Source organism: Lutra lutra, chromosome 3 (genome assembly GCF_902655055.1).
Source record: "Lutra lutra chromosome 3, mLutLut1.2, whole genome shotgun sequence".
Lineage (NCBI taxonomy): Eukaryota > Metazoa > Chordata > Mammalia > Carnivora > Mustelidae > Lutra > Lutra lutra.
Window position 1 is genome coordinate 77,737,631 of NC_062280.1, and position 25,200 is coordinate 77,762,830.

Consider the following 25,200-nt stretch of genomic DNA (forward strand, 5'->3'; position numbering starts at 1 on the left):
ATACCAGCCTAAGGGGCTATGGCTGTCTCTCTCGTTGCTCTAGAACTTGAAGCACATCTGGATAGCCCTGGGATAAAAATCGTCGACCCGGTTCTGGTATGTTGTGCTGTGGGTCACCAGTACATTTTCAGGGGCTCATTATGGTTTTCTCTTGACCTTGTACTGGGTCTACATCCCTGATGGCAGGTGTATCCAGCGGCAACAATGGGTGCATGGAAGGGAGGAGCATCAAGAAACAGACCAAGATACCTTTAACGTGAGGCGGAGTTAGTGAGTGCTTTCTTAACCCGGCCTCCACGTTGGCCTCCGCCAAGCCTAAAAGCTGTTCCATCCAGTTTGGCCCGCTCACCCCTTCTCAGGAACACAGCCCTGACTTTAGAGAAGTATAGGGAGGAAGGAAGTGGGCACTGAAGGCTGCAGGGCTTTTCAAGCGAATAGCCAAAACGTCTTTGTCACCAAAGCGTGCCTCCGGAGCTTTCAGGGAGTTCTTTTTGTTTATTTGGCTTTAATTTGTGGCCCTTTGGTTAATTTCTCTTGTGGCTGTTTATGCCCTCTCCACCCCTCACCAGCCCCCACCACTACCAGAGATAGAGATTATCCACGAAAGATCCAGACAGTTCTCGGCCTCGGTCCTGGTGCCGGAGTTTTGCGGCTGGCCTCTTTTGGGCCACACCAGGCAGGCCGCGGAGATCCTACGCTCATCGTGGTGCACGCGCGGGTCAGGCTGGGGCCACGCCGCTCCGCAGCCGGACCTAACCACGGTTAAAAGGAGAAGCCCCGTGTCCCTTCCAGCTCCCCTCTCGCAAATCCTGGGAGTCCCGAGTCACCCCGCGCTCCGCGGGCTGGGAGGCCCCGGCCCGGACTCGCGTCAGGCGCAGCCGAGGTCCCCCAGCGCCCCCTACAGCCGCTCGTGGGCGAGACCGCGCAGGGTCCTGTGCCTCCGCACCACGCCCGGGACCCCACCCAGAGGCCGGCGCCCCGGGACCGCGCGAGCACCCTTAGCTCCCGGCTGCAGAAGCGGGGCGTGGGCCCTGCGGGCTTGCTGCATCCCAGATCAACCTCGATTGCTCCGCCCGCGGCGGTCCGACTTCCCCTCCCTTCCTCTGTGTGTCCCTCCCTCCCTCCTTTCCTCTCGCCCGCGGGCGCCGGACACGCTGCACTTCTCTTGGGGCGCTCTTCCCCTTGGCCGACCGTCTCATCCCGCGCAACTTTGGGACAGTGGCTGTTTGGTGTTGAATGTTCTCCTCCGAGAGCGCATGGCTGGGGAAGCGAGGTGCGGGCCCGGTCCCCGAGGGGCCGCCGTCTGGGAGGCGGTGCTGCTGTGGCTGTGCCTGGGAGTCCCGACCGGGCGCCCCTACAACGTGGACACCGAGAGCGCGCTGCTCTACCAGGGCCCCCCCAACACCCTGTTCGGCTATTCGGTGGTGCTGCACAGCCACGGGGCGAACCGATGGTGAGTGGAGTGGGACTGGGCGCTTTGGGCATTTGAGCTCCGCGAGAGAACGGCGTCTCAGGGATTCCCTGCCCAGTTCAAACTTTCCTTCCTCTGGAGGAGCCAGAAGGGCAGCGCTGGACGGTCAGCTCGCTGGATCTGCTCGGGCAGCTAACTGATCTCGGGGTGGCACGCCTGGGGTGCGTTCTGGCGTGAGGCTCTAGGAGCTGCGAGTTGGGGATGGCGGGTTGGGTGCGCAAGGTGGTGGGCGGAGATGGAGGTTTGGGGGAGCGGCCCCCCTGCGAGCTGCGAGTCGTGGAGACCAGGAGTTCAGTGGGCAGCACAGCTCACGTCTGCACGCACGTGCACGTTTCTCGCTTTAGGCTCGTAGTGGGGGCGCCCACGGCCAATTGGCTTGCCAACGCTTCAGTGGTCAATCCCGGTGCGATTTACAGATGCAAGATCGGAAAGAATCCAGACCTGAATTGCGAACAGCTCCAGCTGGGTGAGTTGGATCTAGGACCCGGGGGGAACTAGCATATGTCCTGGAAAAACTCATTGTTGCCTAACTCTAGTCTAAAATGAATGATTTTCACTCTTCACTCCAAACCATCTAACCTTGTTAAAACAAAAGTAATTCCCTTCTTTCTGTCAATGTTTTTCTCCCTTTTGCTTAGGAGGACGATTGGAGTACCCTGGCAAAACTATGGAGAGGAAAGTTCTTAGGATACATTCTCTTCACCTCTCCTTCTCTGTCCCTTATGTAGAACACATTTTAAGGCTCTCAGCACATTGAAGACAGGATCCAGCTAGGCCATCACTTAAGCACTTTATTTCCATCTTTGACCTATCCGGCTTGTTAAAGATCAGACTAAGGAGCTGATGAGGAATAGCAGTTGGAATTGATCCCATATCCTGTCATGGACCCTGAGGGCTTTCTAAAAAAAGGAAATGTTACCGTTTTGTTTAGAATATGAAATGTAAAAGAAGAGCACAAGGAAAAACTGGCATCTCCATTGTTACTATAATTAAAATGAGGTATAATTGTTCATTTTTTCGCTCCCAAAACTCCCGTGTTAAATGGATAACTCTACTTGAAGTCATTTCTTAATGTCTCTTCTTAGCTAGGTGACAACTTGAACAAGTATATTTTGGTGGGGGAGAAAGTTTGCATTTCAAGGCCAAAAGCAAAGTTGTTTTGCACAGACACGTGGGGAAAGAAAGGGGAACTGATATTAATTTAGACCTATCTTGTTCTAAACAGACACTGGTATGTGTGTTGCTTCTGCCCCTCCGCCCCAAAAGCACCACTGGGTCATGGTTGGCATTGTTCCTATTTTACACATGAGGGCTCTGTGACTCAGAGGGTTGCAAGTACTTTTTCTGAAGTTACTCAGCTAATGAAGGAAAGATGGGACCTCAAGTCAATCAAGTCAGCTTGGTTCCAAATTCCAAGCCCTTTCCTTTCCTTTATGCATCTTCAGTGTAAATAAAATTAAATGAAGAGTCCAGTATGTTGTCTGCCTACTGATACATCATCTGCAAATGGTGAATAAAAGGTTACAATTGGTACTTTTTTCATATTTAGCTTTGCATAAATAGACCTTTGGGACAAACTGCATCTTTAACCCTTTTTCTTTTTATAATAATCTTTGCTTACTCCAGCTGGGAAGATGATTTCCCTTATTGTGAATGAATTCAAAGAGAGTATACACATAACTCAGAGAGCATCCAGAAAAGTCTAGCAGTTGTCTGTAGCATGTGGAATCAGCGCCGGCCTCTCATTAAGTTTCTTCCATCCCAAAAGGGACTCTAGGAAGGCATAATGTTCATAGGCCTATCCATTTGGAACAATTCTGCAAAGCATAATTTTCCTTATATGAAAGAATTGTGGAATGAAGAATTAGGGAGTGGAGGAGACAAGCTTGATCTGCCAGAGGATCTTGACAGAGTCTCAGCAAGGAAAAGTTTCATTTCTGTTGTCCTGTCAGTTTCCTGATCCATGGCCTTGTAACTACTTCCTGTCTGGAAGGGCACTGAATCTATTTCTAGATGTCTGTGTTTAACCAGAAAGATCATGTCATAATATCACACACAATTTGAGATACTAATGCCTGTTGAAATGGAAGGAAAACCTAAATTTGGGGGCATGTGGAGCTAAGGGATTGAATATAGACATATCCTCAGAGCAATATGCACATGGTTGATGTGCCAGAAGCAGGAATTAAGTGAAGATTTATTAGATGGATAAATGAATAAAGGCGAAGCGAAAGTTTGATGAATAAGAGACTTAATTAGAAATGATAAGCTGAATGACATTTTCAGTTTTAAGAGTTTTGGTCCACAAAAAAAGTGTTGACTGAGATAAAAGACAAAAAGGAAGACAAGTTTTCTGGTCCGTCAGTCAATTGAAACACTTCTAGCTGTGGAAATAGATTGGCATATTTGCAAAAGAACTGACTGAAGTTGTTTCTCATAGAACATTTTAAACAATATATCTCTTATTCCTTCAATAAATAAATAGTGTATTTCTATTCAGAACAATCTCAGAAGTAACCTGAACCTATAAAATAGGGGGTTGGGGATGAAGTCCAGAAAGGAAACACTAAAAACAACAAATTGGTAGTGAAAGACATTTAAGGATTATCAGGTTTGTGGACTGTGTAATGTTTTCTGTGGAAAAGCTTCAAGGAAAAAAGTGTGTTAACTATGGACACGTACAGTATTCTAATTCTACAGATTTATGAGGATTGATTCAGTTATCCTGTCTCAAGTGGGGGTAGCTATACTATATAGAAAATGCTTAGCTTGACACCTGACATATAACAGGTATTTTAAAAGTATGAGTTTATTTCTTTTTGTCCCTGTGTTCTACTTAAAACTATATCTGTATGTTACCTGCTATAATCAGGTTGAGGTTAATAAATAGGGACAATCAATAAACTAAACAAAAAGTTACGTGTAGGAAGTAAGAGGTAACAGTTGAGGTGAAACATGGTGAAAAATATTTTCTTGTGGACCCAACTGGAAAAATCTTACAGTAGTCACTAAGTATGGAGCTACGACTGCCGTGTCAGTAAGGTGTTTTCTTTCCTTTGGAATGGCTTAACTGACAACCAAGGAGATGAAGTTGGAAGATCTCTTAAAATGGTGCCCATCTCGTAATAATTTCAATACTATCCACACGGACTGGTCTTTAGTTCTCAGTTAGAATTTTACATCAAAGCTTGACTCAGATGGACTCCTCCCTTGGAAGAGATCAGTACCCTTCCATTGCAGGCCATCCTCCCTGGATAATGTTGTCAAAGGCTATGGTATATTCACTGTAGTCATAATCAGAAATGAGCAGCAGATGCCCATTTATCTAGAACATTCAGGGTGTAAGGTGTTGAGAGTAAGATACCCTTTTCAGTGAAGTGAAGTGACTTGTGAAGAGGTGCTTTTGGTCCTGCATGCAGACAGGCTGCCTCCACCTCTGAGAGTATCTTCCACACTGAGAAGTGTCTCTCCCCTCAGTTCTGTGGTACTTCCCTCTGTGAACCAAAGGAAGGTGGTTTCCCCATAGGAGGGTCTGAGCCCAGATTTGTTCCCAAACACGCTGTGTCTGAGGAGGCTATAGTGATTTCACACATCCAGTTGCTTTTCCACTCAGGCATTCTCTATCCTTGCTGAGGGTTTTTTTTTGTGTTTTTTTTTTTTAAGATTTTATCTATTTATTTGACAGAGAAAGAGACAGCGAAGGAGAGAACACAAGCAGGAGAGTGGTAGAGGGAGAAGCAGGCTTCCTGCGGAGCAGGGACCCAATGTGGGACTTGATTCCAAGACCCTGGGATCATGACCTGAGCCGAAGGCAGACACTTAACAACTGAGCCACCCAGGCATCCTTGCTGAGGCTTTTTTAAAGGAGACTTTGATCACAGGTGGTTGCTAAATTAAAGCATTATAAATAATGACTCCATTACTATATGGAATCATAGACTTTCCATGGATTACTAATATTCAAAGAATTAGAACATAATTACATAAATGTTTATAAAATTACACTAAAAAGATTGTTTTTATTTGGTAATTCAAAAGACATCCAGATCTTTTCTTCCTTCAGAGTCACCACTAATAGCATTATACACATGCTACACACACACACACACACACACACACACACACATCTGAGTAAGAGTCTACAGTTACAAACGTACCCAGTATGGTAACCAGTATCTACTTGTGGCCATTGAGCACATGAAATATAGTTAGTTTGCAGTGAAAGGTGCTGTAATGTAAATTAAATGATGGATTTCAAAGACTTAGTGCAAAAAACAGAATATAAAATATCTCCTTTATTCTTTAGATATTAATTATATGCCAAAGTAAATATTTTAGAATTAATATTGATTACATATTTAAATAATAATATTTTGGATTTTTTAGGTTAAAAGAAGTATATTTTTAAAATTATTCTTATTTCATTTACTTTTTTAATGTGACTACTATAAAATTAAACATTTCATATGTGACTTATATTATAATTTCTATTGGACACCACTGTTCTAGAGAAATATAATTCCCCTGCATGAAAAAAACCACTAACTTTTTAACAGGTGCTTTTTTTTTAACAGGTGCTTGGTATCTGTGCATAAATGTGTCTGTGCATAAATGAATAGGACTTTCACTTTTCTTTTCCATACCTAGTGCTGCATAATTACTAGACCTTTAAGGTTCTTGCTGGTGCCTCTCTTCTCTTTACCAGAAAAAACAATGATCCATCACAAGTTGGTCATCATTTTTCCCCTTTAGATTTCTTTCTAGAATTAAATCACCCTAGCCAACCTCAGGGTTTATTTTACACAACCTATTTGGAAGAGATTAACTAGCATTGCATCATTAAACTAATGATTACCTCATTCTCACTTCTGCCTGATTTGCAGGAATTATTAGCTTAACATTAAAAGGCAAACCTCACACTGCTGAAACTTCAAAAATGTTCTTGATAACATTTCTTCTTCGTTTGCAATACTCTTTAAATTGTACCTTATGAAGCTGAGACTGATACACTCTGGTCATTTTGAAAAATTGCCCCTGAACATAGTTTCTAATTATGCAGAATATCAAGACAGAGAGCTTCATTAATAAACTATCATGTTAAGAGAATTAAGTTTCCTGATTTCCAGCAATTTCCCAAACTCCATCTCTAAAAGAATAGTTTCCACCTAATTTGAGAGCTGAGGTTTTCTAAATGCATTTCATTTTTGCCTTAAGTTTACCTGATCACTGAGTAATATTCCTAATGACTCCGAATATCTCCGAAGGCAAGAATCCTAGAGCCAGATGTGGCAATCCATTGTACGTGTGGGTCATTTATTCATTCCTTCATTTGCTGAAGAGTGCCAAAGGGCCAGAAACTTGGACGTTGAAAAGAAACATGGTCTTTGCCCCAAGAGGGTCCATAGAATAGGTTATTAAAGGAAAGCATGATGAGAGGATCTAATTAGGAAAATAAGGTGGTGACTTCCTGGGGGATTGATGTTCAAGTGGAGGACTGAATAACTATCAGAAGTTAGCCGGAAGAGGAGGTTTATGGTGAAGGGTGCCAGGCAGAGCAAACAATGTGTGTGAAGACCCTGGTCTGTGAGAGCATGGCATCTTTGAAACAAAAGAGGAATGCGTACAATTGGAGTGTGGGGTGTGAAGTGGATGGTAGGTGGGAGAGCTAAGTGGGGATTATTTTTTGTACAACCTTGTGAGCTCTGGTTAAGCCATGTGAACTTTCCATAGGTAATTAAAGCTGGGGAGTGACATGATCAGATTTGTGTTTTAGATACTTCTGGTTGCAGGGTAGGGAATGCTTCGGAGTACATGAGTCAGGGCTGAAGGTAGAGAAACAATTGTAGTAAGATTTTGTTTTAGTTTAGGCTACATGTGACGAGTGCTTGTTCTAAGACTGTGGCAGCAAGAAAGAGCAAATACAGCTATTTAGAGGACAGACTCAGCAGGACTTGGTAATTACTAAGTGAGAGAGATAAAAGGGAATAAGCTTTCAAAGATGTTACTCAAGGTTCAGACTTGGGCTGTTAGATGGAAGATGGTGCTGTCCACGGAAGACATGGGAATAGATATCTAATAATCAGTTGGATGTGTGAGTCTGGGGGGCAGGAGAGGTCTACATGGCTGTCTGTGGAGTTGTGGCTTACATGGGTAAGCATCTGCCTTCAGCTCTGGTCGTGATCCCAGGGTCCTGGGATCGAGTCCACATAAGGCTCCCTGCTCAGCTGAGAGCCTGTTTCTTGCTGCTCCCCCTGCTTGTGCCCACTCTCTCTCTCTCTTTCTGACAAATAAGTAAAATCTTAAAAGGAAAAAAAAAAAAAATACCAGTGCTCAGGATACCTGGTTGGCTCAGTCAGTTAAGCATCTGTCTTCAACTCAGGTCATGATCCTGGGGTCCTGGGATCACGCCTGCCTTGGAATCCCTGATCAGCAGGGGTGCTGCTTTCTCCCTCTTTCCCTCTGCCCCTCCCCTCCAGCTCATGCTCTCTCATGTGCTCTCTCTCTCTTTCAAATAAATAAAATCTTAAAAAAATAATATCTGTGCTCGTCCTAAATAAATAAAATCTCTGCAGGTGGGTCTAGGTAGCTGTGACATTGTGATTTATAGTAAGAAATATCATTTGGTCGGGGCGCCTGGGTGGCTCAGTGGGTTAAGCCTCTGCCTTCAGCTCAGGACATGATCCCAGCTTCCTGGGATCGAGCCCCACATCAGGCTCTCTGCTCAGCAGGGAGCCTGCTTTCCCCCCACCCTCTCTGCCTGCCTCTCTACCTACTTGTGATCTCTGTCTGTCAAATAAATAAAAATCTTTAAAATTAAAAAAAAAAAAAAAGAAATATCATTTGGTCTTATTCACTGTTTCTGGCACAGAGCTCCTAAAACTCTTGGAATTTTCTAAGTGAAGAGAGCTACAAAGATGTCTTTTGTGAGTGAGGTGGCTTTTGGACCCCATGTAAGGATGGGGCTGGTTACTAGTGGAGCCAAACATGTGATTGGAGAGTTGGGACTTTCCATCCCACCCCCTAACCTCCAGGATGCAGAGATGGGCTGGGTGTGGAATTAATCACCAATGGCCAGTGATTTCATCAGTCATGTGTCTATGTAAAGAAGCTGCTATAAAAACCCAAAAGGACAGGGCTGGGAGAGCTTCTGGATTGGTAAAGGCATGGGGATTCAGGGACTCGTGGAGAGCTCAGAGAAAGTGCCAGTTCCATACCCTTTCCCCATGCATTCTCCTGTGTATCTCTCCCTTCTGGTTGCTCCTGAGTTATATCCTTCCATAATAAATTAGTAATCTAGGAAGTAAAATGCCTCTTTGAATCCTGTGAGGTACTCTAGCAAGTTAATCAAACCTAGGGAATGCCGTAGTTGAAACTTCTGATAGCCAGTGGTTAAAAGTAAAGGTGACAACCTGGACTTTTGATGGACATCTGAACTCTCTGTGTGTGTGTGTGTGTGTCTGTGTGTGTGTGTGTTGGGAATGGGACAATTTGTAGGAATGAATCCTTAACCTGTGGGATCTGATGCTATCACCAGATAGAGTCAGAATTGAGTTGAATTGTAGGGTACCCAGTGAGGGTCAGAGAATTGCTTGTTGGTGGAAACCACTACCCCCAGGCCACACACACACACAATGGAATTGAATACAGAACCCTTAGTAGGACATTAGGGTTTCCAAAGGTCCTCAGATGATACCCATATTCATCCATGGTTGAGAACGACTGGAGAAGGAAAGAGGAGCCTGAAAAAAGTACTGAGGAGAAGCTAAAGAGGTAGCAGGGAGATCAGGTCAGTGCGGCATTATCAAAGGATGAGAGATCTTGAGAAGAGATGAATGGTTGGCAGTATCAAAAGTTGCCAAGTGGTCAAGCAAGGTAAGGTTTCATTGGTTATAGAGAGAAATAGTTCATGAGTTAGCTTAGTAAGACCAGTTTTAGTGGCGAAGCCAGACGGCAGAGGGTTGAGAAGTGAGGAGTAAGAAAATACTGGTAGCAAGTGTCAACAACACTTTTATCTGGATTCTTCCTTCATTAATTAAATACATTTTATTGGTTACTTACGCTAGGTAGCAAGAATAGAAAGTTGAGTAAAACATGGCTGAAGCCCTTAAAGAATTCACTCTAGACGACAAGAGAGACAGGTAAGCGTTGGATCATTAATGATGAGAATATGTATTAAACGTGATGATAGAGATACAGTGGGGAGAAGAAACTGTTTGAATAATGACAGAAGGTTTCCTGGAAGAGCAGACACCTGATTAGTTGAGCCAGTTCTGGCTAGTATTGATGAGCAGATAGTAAAAGCGTGAAATGGATGGATACATTTATCAGATCTGGGTGATTCCTCTCCTGTACACTTCAGCTCCATTTCCAGAAGTCTGGGCCAGTCTTGGGTTCCAAAGATTCTTCCTGCGCACACCAGACAATCTGAATGATAATACCCACTCCTGGGACAGGGAGCTTGGAACTGACCATCTTTAAAGATGGGGATTTTTTTGAAGGGCACGTGTACCCAAATGTTTATAGCAGCAATGTCCGCAGTAGCCAAACTATGGAAAGAACCTAGATGTCCATCAACAGGTGAATGGATAAAGAAGATGTGGTATATATATATATATATATATATATATATATATATATACACACACACACACACACACACACACACACACACACACAATGGAATACTATGCAGCCATCAAAAGAAACGAAATCTTGCCATTTGTGATGATGTGGATGGAACTAGAGGGTATTATGCTTAGCGAAATAAGTCAGTCGGAGAAAGACAACTATCGTATGATCTCCCTGGTATGAGGAAGTGGAAATGCAACGTTGCGGGGGTTAGGGGGTAGGAAAAGAATAAATGAAACAAGATGGGATCGGGAGAAAGACAAACTATAAGAGACTCTTAATGTCACAAAACAAACTGAGGGGAGTTGGGGGTAGGAGGGTAGGGAGAGGGTGGTGGGGTTATGGGCATTTGGGAGGGTATGTGCTATGGTGAGTGCTGTGAAGTGTGTAAACCTGGCGATTCACAGACCTGTACCCCTGGGGCTAATAATACATTATATATTTATAAAACAATTAAAAAATTTTTTTTAAAAATTTTTTAAATGGGGATTTTTTTTTAATTTTAAGACAGCTGGAAACATCAAATTAGAACATGGAAGTAGACTTAATAAGTGTTCAGTAATGCAGTGTGTTTGTTCTGATGCCCCCAAGAATTAAAAACAAAAAAAGGGAATCTTTTTCATATAAATTATTTGGAAGTCTCTAACTCATAACAAATACGTTCAGAAATAGCTTGTAGACTTAGTTGACAGATTCCCCCCCCTTTTTTTTAAAAGATTTTATTTTATTTATTTGACAGAGAGAGATCACAAGTAGGCAGAGAGACAGGCAGAGAGAAAGGAGGAAGCAGGATCCCCGCTGAGCAGAGAGCCTGATGTGGGGCTTGATCCCAGGACCCTGAGATCATGACCTGAGCCGAAGGCAGAGGCTTTAACCCACTGAGCAACCCAGGTGCCCCGACAGATCCCTTTTATAGGAAAAACTGTGTGAAATGGATTAGGCATGTCCTTTCAAAACTACACCTATGTTGAAGATTCTTTCAAAGTATACCCTATGTTTGTGAAAATTTTCTAGGTTTACCTCACCTGATACCATTCTTGTTAACTTGTGAAAGTTTCTTGGTATTCTTTATAGCATCATTATTTTGTCTATAAATCATTGTCTAACATATTATCCCATCCTTTAAACTTTGGACAGGGACATGTCCTCTAACGTCTATAACTCCTCATCTCGGTCTGAGCCTACATTGAATAATGCCATAGGGTTCTGGACTGACTCTTATTTCTCTCATATACTTCATACCTCACATCTTCCTGACCTCCTCCATCCCAGCTTGTAAATTTCCAAACCAAGTCCAGTGCTTCAATAATGACCACCTACTGTTAAGTGAGAGCAGGTTTCCCTAGAGTTTTTTTTTTTCAGTTTACATTTTTGTATTGTTCTTGTTTCAAAGACACCCAAAATGGTATCCATCTATGAGTGATAGTTTTTCAAATGAATCCATAAGTCCAAGAGATTAATTGAAAACCATGGAAATAGAAAATTTTCTTTCCTTGTTTTCTAACATTGAAATTAGTGTTATAAGAGTAGGTTATTATAGAAATAGAGTTTATATAGGTTTATGAATAATGTCAATATTTGGATTCTTTCCCTGCCTCACAGGAAATAGCCATCATTGTGACATAGAATAGGGTGGTGGTTGACAGTGTCTACCTGAATCCTTCCTTACCCACTTACTAGAGGTGTAACTTTGGGCAAGATGCTTAACCTCCCTTTCTTTCAGCTTCTTTATCTGTGCAATTTGGATTATGATAATAATATCTGCTCATAGGAATGTAATGAAAATTAAATGAGTTAATATTTATGATTACATGGTATTAAAAGTGTGCTTGGGTACATAGGAAGCATGTAATAAATATTAGTTATTGTTGTGGGAGGAGAACCTGAACCTAGAATTAAGCTCACAAGTGACCTGGTTTTCTAGAATTTTGAGGTCTAGTGATGACTGAGGATCAACCCTGATTTATAAAATTGCAGCCCTAAAACTTGGCTCTTCTGCTTGGGGACATCTACCTCTGTGTTGAACTCTTTCTGAATAAAATCAAGTAAAATAAATAAAATGTATAAACTAAAAAAGGGATATTAAATAAAATGAAACAGAGGACTGACACCACCAGCTTTTTTAGGCCTACAATTCTGAGCTCTTTCTCACCAATACTGCTCATGGTTACTAACCATTATGAGATCTGGACTAGGAAGCCTGAGAATATGAAATGTAAATACATGTCTTTTTAGAAAGAAAATACTTTGAGACTAATTTCTAATTTTGATGTTTACTTTGATCTTTGACTCTTTTGTGCTTATTTTGATATCTTGACTCCAGAGAAGCTGGAGGAAACAGTCCTGGAAGTTCAGTAGTCTCACGTCCCATGTCTTTTCCAAAACTTGGCATTTTAATTTTCATGACCTAAAATTATTGTTACTGCTATTGAAATCATAAACATCACTGCTATCTTTCAAAAATATCACCACTGTGTTTTATTATGTATGTGGGAAAAGTACATCATTTAATGTAGTGAACATAATGGACTTAATAGTAATTAGAATTTGATAAGAAAAACTACAAGAAGGGGCCACTTGGCTGGAAGAGCTGAAGGCTGGCTGGCTAAATCTCGCAGCGCCGTGAGCGCCCTCTGCTGGTACGGTCTAAGTCAGCACAACGTGGAGATACTGTGGAACAGAGGCATTTCCCATTTAATGAACACCTACTAGGTGCCAGGAAGTCTTGTAGCCACAAGGGCAAATTTTCTATGATTCTCATAACCCTGCAATAGTAGATCTGATCATCTTCACAGTTAAATTGAATTTTCACTTTTAATCGCATATGTTTTTCTAATATTCTGAATTTAAATAGAGGAAGGAATTGTACAATTATTTGTACTCAGTAATTATTGTTTCTACAAATAAAAATATCCTAAATAAGTGGCTCTATAGAACATAGAATAAAACAGTGTTCATCCATGTCTCAGAATTATTTAAGAAAAATTTGAGATATATAGGACTCATCTTTCAATGGAAAAGAACTTCAACTTAAAAAAAAGGAATTGGTCTTTTCCTGAAACGTAAAATTTCGTCATGTTTTTGAAAGATCAGATAAGTGTGTGTGTTATTGTAGTAGCTAGAAAGTCAGACTGAGAACGCCAGTCAGATGTCTGAGCCGATGGGGAACCCACAACCCCATGACTCAGGCAGATAAACCAAACATGTCATTGCATCCAAAAGTCCCAGGCTCCTTCACCCACAAAATATTTCACTCAAGCTGTCAGCAAGTTGTAGGAAGAAGGACTTGGAGTCTGATCTTTCCCCATGGGCCTTCCTCAGTGGTAATGCCAAAATACCAAGAACCAATCTAAATTGAGGAAAAGGGCAGGGCAAGAGAGGGACTCAGTAAGTGCCATCTTTCTTGAGCACTAAGAAGTTGACTGTACAGCCTGTGGGCAGATTTGTGATATTACGCACATTTGATGGTGAAACAGAAGACTTAGAAAGTGAAATTGATTTCAGTTCATTCATCTCTCTGAAATACTTGTAGAGTTCTATTGTATATGCGATAGAGTAATAGGAAGTAACAGAGATCTTTGATATCTGACAAATTTTTTATTTTTTTTCTGACCCTTTTCATTTATCAGCCCCCTGGATTCAAGGAAGTTACTTTACTTCCTTCAGATTTAATTGTCTCCTCTGGAAAATGGAATTGATAACAGTCCCCTGCTGCTGCTGTGAAAATTAAAAGACTTAAACATGAATGATGAGGCCTGGCAGTGATGGGCCACAAATATTTTACGGAGGAGGATATATGACATGCCATATGTGCAGTTTAATCATGTTTAGCTTAATCCTTAAAATAATAATAATGTCAACATCGATGAACATTTGCCTGCTTCCTCTGCTAGGCTCAGGCCCAAGCACTCCGCGGGTATCTCATTTACTCCTCAAGATGCTCACAGAAACCCTCTGATGTAGGTACCTCCTACGGGCCCCAGCTGATCCTCCATCTTAATTTGTCCTACTCCCAGATCACACTCTGTAAAGATCTTCAAACCTGCAAATGTTGTTTCCCTTCAGACCATCTGTTACTATCTTAAAACTGAAGAGAATAATATTTTGGAGAAGTAGAGGCAAATAGTAGTGAAGGAAGAGGACCTCTCCAAAGCTTAAATCCCTGAGAATTTGGTGCAAAGTTCGCAGACGTATCCTCCGAAAGGATTTTTGTGACGGTCAATGGATTAGAGAATCCCTTCCTATATTTCGTTCCTGCCTATTGTACATAACGTCCCATTCTGTGCTGCGGACATGCTACAGTCAACAAAGTAGTCCATCTGCCCTCATGGAGGGGACATTCAGGAGTGAACAGCTAGTCTTCTGTAGTGTCTGTCATATTTTGGCACTCACTCAGAGCGATGAAACTAAAACTGGTGATGTGTATAACAACCAAAAAAGGGTTGGAGAAGAATGGACCAAACTGACTTTGTACTAGCAGCCTTTGTAGTCATCTGACAAAATGAACTGCTCATTCACATTTATAGACATGTGTACAGACTGATACAAAATCCATAAATGGAAATAAAAAAACGAAGTAAAAAGCATACATCTTTTATTTAAAAAAAGGAATAAAAATAAAATAAAAAATAAATAAAAATGAAATTTAAAAAAAGGAAAATGAAAAGTGGGCCTAATTTTTAAAATAAAGAATATGGCTTTTAATATCTACTGGGAAAATGCATTCAACTGTGCTAAGATTAGTCATTCTACTTGTACAAAAGCGTGGGAAATGATCACGTGTTAATTTCTGCTGACCTCTTTTATGTTAAACCATGTAAAGTCCTTTTTCAATTATGAAGCTGATTTGATTTACTAAGAGTTTAGATTAGAAATGTAGGAGCTGGATTGAAAACCAGATTATAAATCATTTCAGTGTGACATTTGGATAAAATATGAAGATAATCTGAGTTTATTTATGATGTTTTGTCAGGGAAATTCAAGAGAATTAACTTTCTCATGACAGTTCTAAAAATAATCATTTCTGACCACATTAGAAATACTGTATTTCCACATGAAGAAAGTTTGTCCAACATTTCATATCCTATTTTGATATCTAGCTGAAACCAAGGAGGACAAAAAAAAATTACAATTATTTTAAAAATAGAGTGTTGTCAAAGACGATGTAATATAGGAGAAGGCATAACCCTTTACATTGTAGAGCACACGTTCTGTTGCACATAGACACCCGTCAGGGGAACTTTTCAGAAAATTCTTAGGTCTGGGTCTTAATCCGGATGAATCAAATATGCGGCTCCAGAAGTGGAGCCCAGGTGTCGGTACTCGTTCTAAACTCCCCCCAGGTGATCCTAATGTCCAGTTGCGGCTGAGAACCACGTTCTAGAGGCGTGACCTCAGGCAAGCAAGGTTGAGGGAAAGCTCTGAAGACAGCCCTGAGCAGGAGCTGATGATGCAAATGGTTTACCTCTCTGACAGGATTCTGCGAGCACTACAGAAGAAAAGGCTAAAAAGTTCCTTGAAATTAAGTAAAGCCCCAGAACAGCAGTGGTGAGTGACTACGAGGCCGTTCTTTGAACTAATCCTGTTTGGATCAGAGCTGAAAGTATCCGGGTATTACCGTCTCTGTTGGGTGCTGCCTCTGCAGCAAAAGCACGTCAGGCAGTGGGCAGGAGAAACCCCTATGAACGTGTGTGTTTGAGCCCTTATCAGAATTAGTTTTTATTCCTCACGTGGAAGAATAACTGTTTCATGACTTTGTGAAATTTCTTCATGCTCATGCGTTCTTCCTTTTGTGCACATCTTAGGACACAAAAGCACAAATAGAAGAAACTTAGTCAAACCACAGTTGAAGCTTGGAGCTGTTTTTTAACTTACTGACCCCATTATCAGCACACATTTCTGGGCTGTGTGTTGAGAGGGCATAAGGGTGAACAAGGTGGGGTACTGGCCACGATGAATTAGGTTATTATTAAGTCCTAGAAGTAGGATCGTTGCAAGGAAAGGAATGTAGTCGTGTTCGCTGTCACCAGAGAAACAGAGCCAGTAGGGTCGGTAGGTGGGTAGATAGATAGGAGATTTATTATAGGAATTGGTTCCATCCCGAGGAGGCAAAGTCCCATGATCGGTAAGCTGAAGAACCAGGAAAGTGGACAATGTCATTCGGGTCCAAGGCCTGAGCAGCAGCTGGTGGGAAGGGAGGGGGTGATTGGTGTAAGTCCCAGAGGTCTGAGAGCTTTGCAGACACAGACACAGAGAGAAAAATTTTTGCTAGAGCGAAGTGACCTTGAGAAAGTAGGAACATGAGTGGTTTGGCTCTTCTGTATGAGACTCTGAGCAATGAAGATTCCCTGGTGTCACCTGGTGGGCCTGATGGGATATGGAATCCTGTACGGCCCCAGAAAACTGCTTAACACCACGGTTTCTGTGGTTATCATTGTAAAATTTACAGCTGAAAGAGCTGAGTTAAGAAACAGACACTAACAATTGACATATAGAACTTTTTGGCCCTTTTCATCGAGCAGTTTACGTGATCTTTTGTGACTCTGTGTTTATTTGAACTCCAGGATGGCGTCTCTGGAACAGTAAATTTGTTTCTAAATATTGGGTATAATTGATGGTGTAATCGTGATGAAAGTGCCGAGAAGGATACCACATTTGAGGAGCACTGAGATGTTGTGACCTCCTTTTTCTCTTAACCTTAATTTTCCTCTTGCTCAGCTGCCTTAGTTAACCAAGGGACAATAATTTTAGAAGGACTTTGGTATTTTCCGATAAGATATTTTACTGAAGTGTCTGTTGTAATAAGTAACAGGAATTTCACCTTCGGGTAGACAGTCTACCATTTATCCATTTTGACATTAGTAAAAAAAAAATTTTAAATAACTGGCAGTCTCGGTGAAAAGTCCAAACTGAAAATGGCATCACAGTGAAAGTTAAAGTTTTGTGTGTATCACTTTTCACTTTCCTTCCATTGTGTTGGCATCATGAAACCACAGTAACAATTCTGTCAGACCTTCCCCACCCAGCACTCAGAGTTGTCTTTATCCCCTCCTTTGCTCTCTTTCTTCCTTTCTTTTTTCCCTTTAATTTTTTTAAAAGATTATTTATCTGAGAGAAGAAGGGGTAGAGAGAAGGAGGGAGAGAGCACAAGCAGGGGGAGAGGCAGGGAGAGGGAGAAGCAGGCTCCCTGCTGAACTGGGACCCCATCATGGGACTTGATCGGAGGACTCTGAGATCATAACCTGAGCTGAAGGCAGCTGCTTAACCCACTGAGCCATCCAGGCGCCCCCTTTGTTAATTTTAACAAAAAAGCCTTATGTTTCCATCTGGACCACCTTTTATCAAGGTTTGGGCTGCAGCGAACTTCCTTTTCATGCCAGGCTGACATTGCTTATCAACCCCAGCATTTTTCAGACCTCTTCTTTCTTGTTCTCAAGTCTAGTGCTCCCGCCAGCTGCTACCAATCGGCGGAAGTAGTCCCTATTCTGTAAGAAATCTGGCCAGAAAAACCGTATGCAGGTTCTATTGTAATAAGATCCCAGACCCTGAGGATTACCTGGGGGTAGTCTGGGCCTCACCTGGACCTACTGAGTCAGAATCTTCAGGGAAGACACTAGGAAACTTTGTTCAGTTCAGCTGTGTTGAAGCATTTTACTGTTTGTCCTGGACATTTTGGAGATGAAAATAAATGTATACACAAATATCTTTCTATTTCTCCTGGAAAACAAAATTCTTCCTGGAAAAACTACATGTCTCTAGGACATCTACTGCAACTAACATAACTTGCAAAATATCAGCCTTATGTACATAGGCATAAAAGAGGAGTTTTGTCCAGGAAGCTTTATCTAGAGGTCAAGGTTCTAGGAGACAGGTGCCAAATGATTTAGAGAATGGTCACTATAAATGTATGATAACGTGGTACCAGTGACTGGTGTTCAAAATTAAGTAAACGAACCCAAGTTCCGCACCCTTAGCCAGCCTGATGCAAATGCAGTTCCCTTTGGAATTAAGCGCAGGTGGAAGGGAACTGTCCCAGGGCAATTGAAGGGGGTGGGAATGAAGTCAGCAAAAGGATTCTGAGGGTACTACATCTTACTCTCCCCCCAAATCCCTTTTTAAAAATCATGTTAATGGGATCCCAGCTAGAAAGCAAAGAAGTCATTCTAGCAAAAGAAAAAAAAAATTACCTTTGGGAAGATCACTTTTCCTGGTACAGTTTAGAAGTGCTCTGTTGCCCAGCAGGAATACTTACGTTTGACTTTCTGACTCTTCATATTTGCCAAAATGCCTTCTGGTGTGTTTTATTTACTACTGAAATAATCTGTTTTTTTTTCAGGTCTTTTTTATTTTGTTCAATATAGTCATCATAAACTAAATGTAAACCGTAGGGCAGTTTGTCTTAAATGCTGGGATTATTAATATGCTAATTAGACACAGCGACTTTCCCTGTGCTTATCACCTTCCAGCTTCTATAAACTGAGACTTAAGCACTGAGGGCCATATTGTTCTCATTTCTCCCCTAAAGTCTCAATCCAAGAAATGTCTTAAAAAGTGCTCAGGCAATGTTGCCTGTAATGCTAGACACATGATCAAAGCAAAGGTGCAAATTCTTTGCCGCAGATGACACCGCAGCTGCTTCTGCACAGCCCGTGTTGGGTTAAACTGGTCTCTCACCACCTCCTTCCCCTAACCCCACTCCCAGTCATGTTGGTCACCCATCTCCCCAGGATGTTACCTGCTAGAGGTCATTTCTACAAACACTAAACACCAGGTGTGAGAACCGTCCTGTTGCCCCGCATAACTCACTGTTACCCCCATCCCGTGCGCCAAGTAGGAGGTGACAGTGAAGGAGGCATCAAGGGCATTTTGTACATGGCTGAAGGAGAAAACTTGGGAATAAGCATGTTTATTATCTCTGCTGTCTTAGAATAACATGGTTTCAAGATAACTAATGATACATTGTATTTTCAAATGCTGTAGGTAGCCCTAATGGAGAACCTTGTGGAAAGACTTGTCTGGAAGAAAGAGACAATCAGTGGCTGGGGGTCACGCTTTCCAGACAGCCAGGAGAAAATGGATCCCTCGTGGTAGGTTATTAGGGTTTGTCCACTGATAACATTGTGGATTCAGATATTCTGGGTGTGATGTTCACATCATTTGGTCTACTTTTGTTTTATTTAGACTTGTGGGCATAGATGGAAAAACATATTTTATATAAAGAATGAAAATAAGCTCCCTACGGGTGTTTGCTATGGAATGCCCTCTGATTTACGGACAGAACTAAGTAAAAGAATAGCTCCATGCTATCAAGGTAAGGGATCATTTTGATTTTAACTGGGTCAAGAGAAACAAGTGAATGCCTTTAATTTTTTTTTTTTTTAAATTTTCAGTTTTGCATGTACAGAGGATGGGGGATAGACCTTTAAAATAGCTGTATTCTTTTTAACTACTCGAGTTTTGTTTTTGTTTTGTTTTGTTTTGTTTTTATTTGACTCAATTGCTGTAGTAGTTGCAAAAAAATGTGCTTTATGTTTTTAGGACTAGAAATTTGTCCAATTACATTTGAATAAGTCTAGAATGTAGTTGATAATTATCCACTTTTACATTAAATACATTGTTAATTCTGTAAAAGTCTAATGCTCATCATATACCACTTAAAATCATGAAATTATGATCGAAAATTTGAGATTGTAAAGTCTGACAAGAACGATGAGACCTGTTTAGATTTTTTGCTTTGTCTTTAGCTTCCAAGAATATTCAAAGATTCAATATAAGTGTAAGCAAATCTTTCCCATTCACTGTGCCTTTTTTTTTTTTAATTCGCATGCATTCCTTGATAAGGGACTGGTATCTTAAGTTTGAAAAGATTTCCCATGAACATTCTAGGCCATAAGTAGCAGTAGTACATTCAGAGAGCTAGGACACAAGCAGTTAAAATGGGAAAAATTAGGGGTGAATGTCAACAGAGCATTAAAAACAAATCTTTAGCAGAACTAAAATTCTAAAAATATGTCTTTGGAGAACTCAGAATTAAATATATATATATTTCATTTTCCACTTTTTTCTAACCAAAATGATTACTACAGTATCCAAAGAATATTTCTATTATTTGACAAAATTTTGACCATGTGCGTGAATTCATATGGGGGTCCTCTGTGGTATGTGATGTCTAAGAATAGCTCATATAATATTTCTAATTTGCCTTTGAGTGTTAAGAATACAAAAGGTGAATTTTTAAATTCTTAATTAAAATAAAAGTCTAGTGTTCTGTATGTTTATCATTCTCTTTTTCTTAATGGTTTATAGTTTATACTTTTAAAACATTTTAAGAGTAGAATTTTTTTATTCATATATGCCCAGCCACATTCTACAAAAAAATTCAAGATGGAATAAACTTATAGCACTTGAAACAATGGGGAAATGTATTTTAAAAAAAAAAAGTCAGGGAAGATCTAAAAGGAGTGAAAAATCATGGCCAGGACTAGTATTTACAAATGACTTAACAATTTACTTAATTTTTCTGGTTAGCAAAGCCAAAACAAAGATGTGGTCCTGATTCTTATTTTTATAGAGGTTGCTTAGGTCAGTTCTTCAGGAGAAGCAGGGCTTTCTCTTCCTAGTAAGTTCCAAAAGCGTCCAGCGCATGAGGGCTTTGTAGTACGAGACCCTCCATCTCCATGCAGATCTTCCTTAACTCCCTCTTACGGGAGCTGGGCACAATTTAGGAAGCCTATTTTATTTTATTTTATTTTATTTTTTAAAAGATTTTATTTATTTGACAGACAGAGACCACAAGTAGGCAGGCAGGGAGGCAGGCAGAGAGAGAGAGGAGGAAGCAGGCTCCCTGCTGAGCAGAGAGCCCTATGCGGGGCTTGATCCCAGGACTCTGGGATCATGACCTGAGCCGAAGGCAGAGGCTTTAACCCACTGAGCCACCCAGGCGCCCCTAGGAAGCCTATTTTAAATGCGAACCTGGACTGGGAGCTACAAGTCCTACATCTATCTTAGACTTGCACTTGACAGTGGTTTTGAGTGTATGCTGCATGTTCCTCCCATGAAAAAGAGGTAGAGGTCCATCTTTTTATTGCTGTTTTGGAGGGATGTCTTTGAGGATTAATATGAAAGATTTGTGATATTACATCTTATCAAAGTGATGATTTTAAAGATGAGATAGTATAAAATATAGACCTTATAAGGTCTATTTGTAAGGATTTAGAAGATTAACAAAATTATGCAAATTTTGCCTATTTTTTCAATGAAATCCTGAGTTGTTTTTCTACTTTATTTTAGATTATGTGAAAAAATTTGGAGAAAATTTTGCATCATGTCAAGCTGGAATATCTAGTTTTTACACAGAGGTAATAGTCCAAAAAACAGCCTTTAAATGCTTACATATTGGATTTTGATTCTTAAGATTGAGACTGTGATATTATGCTTTACAGTTAATAAAAACTGTCTCTTAAAATTGAGTGTATTACAACTTAATTTTTACTACTCAGTATTCCACATATACTTTGAAAAAAGGTTAATATTTAAGAAGACTGTATCATGTAAGACCAACTAAAAGTCTACGCTAAAGAATACTACCTGCATCAAGAATTTTTTATTATGTTAAATTAGCCCACATGTAAGTACATCATTAGGTTTTGATGTAGTGTTCGATGATTCATTAGTTGCATATAACACCCAGTGCTCATCATTTGATGGGAATCAAAAGTAGCTATTGTTATTTGCTTTAACGTAGATGTTTAAAATTTCTATCCAGATATGTTACTTTTAATTACTAGTTGAGGGAGAAAAGCATATGAATCTACATCTTTCATTTAAATTATTAGAAATAAGAGATTTAAAAATTTATTGTCTTAAGTTAGACATGTTCACAAGCTCTATTTTTTTTTCCTCTAACACTCAAGGATATACAATCAAATATCATAGTTGTATCCAACCCCCAAATCTCCCAGTTTTCCTTCAAAACCCATTGAGAATTTATCACTGTTTTCTGAATCTGTGGTCAAGCTGTATCAAGCCTTGGGTCAATAATTTCCATAAATATTATTTACTATGTTTAAAAAAAAAAAGACTTTATATTTTAAAAAAAAAGACCTTTATAAGAGTTCAGTATTGTTTAGGAAATGTAGGAATATGTTAAATACGTTTGGTTGCTAAAAGCTTTAATATTTCACTGAATATATCTGTTCATTCAAACTTTCCTTTTGTTTCCTTTTCCTAAATTTGGATTTATCACCAAATATGCCCCCAAATTCCACTGGATTTCTTTTTTTCTAAGCTAACATTGTTAAGAAAATGTCAATGGCTCTTTGCAAATAGGGATAAATTAAGTCCACTTTTTACTCTTTGGCAACATGTGATTCTCTCCATAATAAACACTAATGAATTACCCAGATACCATTCACTTTAACAGAAACCACATTGCCTGTCTCCTAATAGCTTAGTCTAGTATTCCATGATTCTTGCTTCAATTTTAAAGTCCACTGCTAAGTGACTGAAGGGAGAGTTTCTTTTCTGAAATTGTGCTTGTAGGCGAAAATATGTTAACTGATTTCTTTTGGCTTTTTTCAGATATGTTTTTAAATTCAACAAATTTCAGATTTTAGAAATGTATTATAAAAATATTCTCATCACTATTTACTTAAAATGTATATCTGGAGGAGGTTTGGGGTGGATTAAACTTTGAGTTGGTAATAAATTGTTTTTTATTTTTTGTTTTTCGTTTTTGTCTTCTAGGACTTAATTGTGATGGGAGCCCCAGGATCCTCTTATTGGACCGGCTCTCTTTTTGTCTACAATATAACTACAAATAAATACAAGGCTTTTTTAGACACAAATAATCAAGTTAAATTTGGAAGTTACTTAGGTACTGTAAAAATTGACAAACTCCAATCATCTCAGTCTTACAGATACAAGTTTCCCTTCTGATTACTAATCTCTTCAAAAGATCAAACTAGCCAGTAGCAATTAAAAAGTTCAGTAACTATTGCTTTAAGGATATAATCTATGAAACTTAATACTTTACATATGTAAATTACAATCATTACTATATAGTTAGACTAGAATTCCTGCTTTAGTTTACTCTTGCAAGCTTGTATCTTTATGCAGTCAACTTGTTACTGTAAAGGTTGCATCTGTTGAGTGCTTACCATATCCCAGGAATTTGTGTAAGCACTCCGCATGCATTCATATAATCATGTATGAGTAAGTGTAGTTTCTTAAAGGGCCTAGTGAGTCAGTGGGGCTGTCGACAGCATTCTAGACAATGGGTAACATTATGAAGCATGCGGATCTAAAAACAGCTCATTGACCTTCGCCTCATAAGTTCTTAGAATATTTCCCAGAGTTTATTCTTATCTTCTTTCCCTCCTCTTCCTCCCCTTCCATTTCCTCCTCCTCCTGAGCAATAGGACACTTCAGAGTCTGTATTTCTATAGAAACGCAAGATTTTCCTGGTATAATTAATTCCTCTGTTACAGTAAAAGGGATGTTTTTCCTATAGCTTCTTAGGAAATACAGATTTGTTTAAGTGGCTTGCTTTGAATGTAAGCAGCCTGTACCCAGAAATGATTACAATAAGAAAAAGCAGTATTTTTCCCATTCATACAGTAAGGATTCATTTTCAAACAGAGGGAATTCATTTATAATTCAACATTTACCTGTTTATGGTTGAGGGATATCTGGAAGTGTTATAAGAAATGTAATTTGGGGGTGTCTGGGTGGCTCAATCAGTTAAGCATCCAACTCTTAGTTTCAGCTCAGGTCATGATCTCAGTATCCTGGGATCAAGCCCCACTTTGGGCTCTGCACTCAGCAGGGAGTCTGCTTTAGAATTTCTCTCCCTCTCTCTCTGCCCCTCCTCCTGCTCCTGTGCGTGCTTGCTCTCTCAAATCTTAAAAAAAAAGTGACTTGCTATTATGCCTTTTGTCATATAATAAAATATTTTACCTTTTGTGTCATAATACAGTTTTGTTACAATAAAATTTCATGGAGAAAAAGTTGAAATTTAGGAAGTTCTTTTACTTAGTTTAAAATGTTCTATTTTAGATACCCAAAATATTTGGGTTGTAATCCTAGTAGCTAGCATTTCTTGGCACTACATAGAGACTAACCAAATGTAAAAGTGCTGTCTTTAATTTCTAGGACTTGGACATGTAAGCCATGAGTCGAGTTTCATAACACATAATAATTGCTTAAAGCATAGACTAAATGACCAGTTTCGAATATTGCTAAGCTAAATATTCTTAAAACTGTTTAGTCATTTGGAGTTCAGTCTCCATTACTCCTATGAATGGATTTGTGATGATATAGTTTACCCATTGCAAATGATAATTCTCCTACTTTTCTCCACTTTATTTGAAGGATACTCAGTAGGAGCTGGTCATTTTCGGAGTCCGCACACGACTGAAGTAGTTGGAGGAGCCCCTCAACATGAACAGATTGGTAAAGTAAGAATTACATTTTTACCTTTATTTCTACACCAAGTTTCAACAGGATTGCTGGAGAGATGAGATAATAAAGGAGAAACTGCCAAAATGGTAAGAAGTGAAAGCTAGACATGGTGAGCCGTGCTCTGCATTTCGTGGTGAAATTGCTTTCAGATAAAAATCTGTTAAACTTCTTTGTCTGTCTCCCTCATGCATTTACCCTTCCCCACAAAATAGGTTTGATTCCTTTGGGTGCCTGGGTGGCTCAGCCGTTAAGCGTCTTGCTTCAGCTCAGGTCATGATCCCAGGGTCCTGGGATCAAGCCCCGCATCGGGCTCCCTGCTCAGCGGGAGCCCGCTTCTCCCTCTCACACTCCCCTTGCTTGGGCTCCCTCTCTATCTCTCTCTCTCTGTCAAATAAATAAATTAAAAAAATTAAAAAAAAATCTGTTAGAAGAGCTTTAAGGAGAAATTTTACAAGTCAAATGAGGCTTTTCTTTCTTATGAGTAAATTGTCCCTGAAATAAAACGATCTCAAGATGTCCAGGGAATGTATTAACTGGTTCACGTGTTTATAGATGACGGGATATTGAGACAGCTGCATGTTTTGGGGTTAAGACCAGAAAAGAAGATGTTATTTCTGGTTCTGGTTTTTGTTATGTTATTG

General features: G+C 40.1%; 1 protein-coding gene across 1 annotated transcript in view; it reads left to right on the forward strand.

Annotated features, from left to right (window-relative positions):
* The first annotated feature begins 552 nt into the window (after positions 1–552).
* The window catches only part of ITGA4 (integrin subunit alpha 4), an 81,360-nt gene continuing 56,712 nt past the window's right edge, over positions 553–25,200 (forward strand). The window contains exons 1-7 of the mRNA XM_047722332.1: positions 553–1,453; positions 1,816–1,937; positions 19,079–19,185; positions 19,280–19,409; positions 21,389–21,456; positions 22,844–22,973; positions 24,470–24,555. Coding sequence (XP_047578288.1) covers positions 1,257–1,453; positions 1,816–1,937; positions 19,079–19,185; positions 19,280–19,409; positions 21,389–21,456; positions 22,844–22,973; positions 24,470–24,555 — 840 coding nt within the window. The 5' untranslated portion in view covers positions 553–1,256. The remainder of the gene's footprint in view (positions 1,454–1,815; positions 1,938–19,078; positions 19,186–19,279; positions 19,410–21,388; positions 21,457–22,843; positions 22,974–24,469; positions 24,556–25,200) is intronic.